At 36.7% G+C, this 3175-nt stretch overlaps 1 protein-coding gene across 1 annotated transcript in view; it reads left to right on the top strand.

Moving 5' to 3' along the window:
- LOC107086511 (solute carrier family 12 member 7-like) overlaps positions 1 to 3175 on the top strand; it is a 109323-nt gene that overhangs the window by 84835 nt on the left and 21313 nt on the right. Inside the window, exons 6-8 of the mRNA XM_015377499.1 lie at positions 248 to 378; positions 566 to 807; positions 904 to 1115. Of these exons, the coding sequence (XP_015232985.1) occupies positions 248 to 378; positions 566 to 807; positions 904 to 1115 (585 nt within the window). The remainder of the gene's footprint in view (positions 1 to 247; positions 379 to 565; positions 808 to 903; positions 1116 to 3175) is intronic.

The following is a 3175-nucleotide window of genomic DNA, read 5'->3' as shown; positions in this document are numbered from 1 at the left end:
ACGATTATTTCAATAATCAATTAGATGATTAGGTGCCCTAGTTCCCAGAGTTCCCAAACCATTTTTGTTCCATTACGGATCTTAAAGCCTTTGTTCTCTGTTCAGCCTTCCTGTTCTCTGCTAAAAATCTGCTTTCTAACAAACTAACTGAGCCACAAACATAAACCAACATGTCGTCTAGAATACTGTCTGCTTTCAAACAGCTTTCTTTGTCTTTCCTCTGACTGTTGTTGTTGTTGTTCTCCAGCTGGAGGCTCCTACTACATGATCTCCAGATCTCTGGGTCCAGAGTTTGGAGGAGCAGTCGGTCTCTGTTTCTACCTGGGAACAACCTTCGCAGGCTCCATGTACATCTTGGGTACCATTGAGATTCTGCTGGTAAGAAATAGGAGCCTGTTTGTTCCTGTATTCGGTCTGTTGCACTGGTTCCTCATTTAGGATTCTGCCAACTGTGCGGTTTTCCATTGTTTTCATCTGAGTATGCATATAAATCTAACCAAAGAGGAACCAGGCTGTCGTCTGCTCTTTTCTCAAGTCTTTGTTTTCTTTTTTGTCCTTTTCTCAGACCTACATTGTGCCTCAAGCAGCCATCTTCATAGCAGAGCAAAAGGAGGATGAAGTTGATGCCCTGCTCAACAACATGCGTGTCTATGGCACATGTTGCCTTATACTCATGTCTATAGTTGTCTTTGTTGGAGTCAAATACGTCAACAAACTGGCACTGGTCTTCCTGGCTTGTGTCATTCTCTCTATCCTCGCCATCTACGCTGGAGTCATAAAATCCATTTTTGAGCCGCCAGATTTTCCGTGAGCCCCATTTCCTTTTTTTTTAAGAGTCTCCTCCACATGTTTTAATCTGCCGATCTGCTTCATTAAGGGCAACTTCTCTCTTTGTGCTCGCAGAGTCTGCATGTTGGGGAACAGGACACTAAAAAACCACGACTTCGACAAGTGTGTGAAGACGGAGATCATAGATAACCTGACGGTCACCACCAAGCTGTGGAGTATCTTCTGTGAAGGACCTGAGCTCAACGCCACCTGCAACGAGTACTTTGAAAACAACAATCTGACACTCGTTCAAGGCATCCCTGGCCTGACCAGCGGAGTCATCTCAGGTGGGTCTGCAGATAAGACACTGACAGTGTAGGTACCAGATCTGCTCAGGTTGCGCATGCCAGTTAAGTTACGCTACATTGGCTGCACGTTAACACATGATGTAAAACATAGTGGTTGCCCGGACAACGATAATAACATCACGCAGCGTCGTTAGCGTGTTCTATGACCGATGAAGTTTTATCTCATCGATAACAAAACTGGTGAACAAAGTAACTGCAAAACCGTGATATAGGTAACGCTGTGGCTAGCAGTGCTCAGTAGCTAACAGGTTAGCCTCTCTTAGCTCGCTCAGTTAGCCATTATTAAGCTACACTACTTTTAAATTTTTATCAACAAGTAGAATAACTGTTGTTTTCTACGTCTAAAATCTCTACGAAAGTCATTTTTAAGATGTTCCATTTGTCCTCCTCTGCCCTCAGATTTTGATAAAAAGAATAAAAATAAAGTTTTTGTTTCACATTGTTAAATGGCAGAGCTCAGTCTGTCTGAGAATGCAGTGCTTTCCTTCAGGACTGACATTGATTGTTTTCTACTTTTGGCTACTTTAGATCGCCAATGAAATGTAAAATAATAGTAAATATGGGTACTAATAAGTTGAAACTCCAAAAAAAAAATAAGATCCTTAAGAAATGGGTGCAATACAGTTTGTCCGAGTGGCGTTGCCATATGTTGACGTCATAAGAAGGGGCGGGGCACCGAGCGGATCTGGTACCTCCAACGGCTCATAAGCATGTCGCATAACCCAACTCCCCTAAAACCAAAACAGTCTTTCAAAAGCTCATGATTGTTTTCAGACTGGTTTTCTGATTTCTAAGGCTTATAATGATTTTTAGTTTCTGGTATTAGTCAGTTATTCTCTGCCTAAATATTGTGACAAAAAAACCAACAGGCGTTAAACTCAAAGCCTAAAAAAGCTATTGGTTAAATAAATAACAATCTTGTTGTTATTTAAATGATTTAACCCAATAATACCTGAATTGAATGCCAGGTTTGCATGTTTTTGTCATTTTTTTTTCTGTCAGATGCCAAATTAAATCATTAATAATTTGAACATTACAGCTCTAATTAATATAAATTTAAATATGAAGCTAATTACTGACATTAGGCGTCTAAGGAATAAGATATCATTTTCAAACCTAGGATTTTAACAACTTTATTGGTTGTTTATTGCTCAGACAATATAAATGAATTAAGTAAAAACATGTTTTAAACAAGCATTACCTTTGTTTATAATCAGACTGACGTAAGTGCTGGAAAGTCGACTCACTGTGCAAAAAAACACAAAAACAGCATTAGAAATGTGGTTGTGTTTTTCACTTTTAGTGTTTAAAATGTAGAAAATGACTTAGACGTCAGTAACTTTGTTGCTTTTTCCAACGAACTGCTAAACCAGTCTGTGCAATAACTAATCAGTGATAGAAATGTGACTGAAACATCTGTTTTTGAGAGATAAGTTTCAAGGTTAAAGATGTCTTTAATGTATATTCCTAACAGCATTTATTAATGTAGAAATAAATGTTGAATTATGTAGGGAAATTATGTGATAAATTATTCATTCATCATTATTTTTATAATTTTAAATTGATAAATTGTATGAATAAATGCTAATTATTTGAAGCATGTAACAAAAGTAATTTCCCTTTGGGATTATTAAGTTATTAGTGGCGTATTTTCTGATTCTGATTCTGATATTTTGCATTTTCTACAATTTTACTCAATTACTAACTTTCCTGATCTCCGTTTCTTTTTTGCCTAGTGAAGCTAAAGAGCTTCAAAATCAGAATAAACTTTTGGAATTTCCTAATATGTTGTCAATTATTAGATATCAGTTGTAGGAGATAATAATAAGCCTCTATGTGTTATTTAAATATCTAACCTAAGGCAGTTTCTGTAACCAAAGTGCATCTTTGCTTTGGATCCTGTTTAAAATACACTTTAAATAACTTTATGAGAGAAAAGAACATTTTTTTGTACTTTTAGTACCAGAGATGCATATAAACCAACATTTGTATTATACATACACCATGTATGTATAGTAGAATATAATATATATATATAT

This window comes from Cyprinodon variegatus, unplaced genomic scaffold (assembly GCF_000732505.1).
Source record: "Cyprinodon variegatus isolate N-32 unplaced genomic scaffold, C_variegatus-1.0 Scaffold155, whole genome shotgun sequence".
NCBI lineage: Eukaryota > Metazoa > Chordata > Actinopteri > Cyprinodontiformes > Cyprinodontidae > Cyprinodon > Cyprinodon variegatus.
Note: the sequence above shows the minus strand (reverse complement) of the source record. Positions and strands in the feature narration are given on the sequence as shown.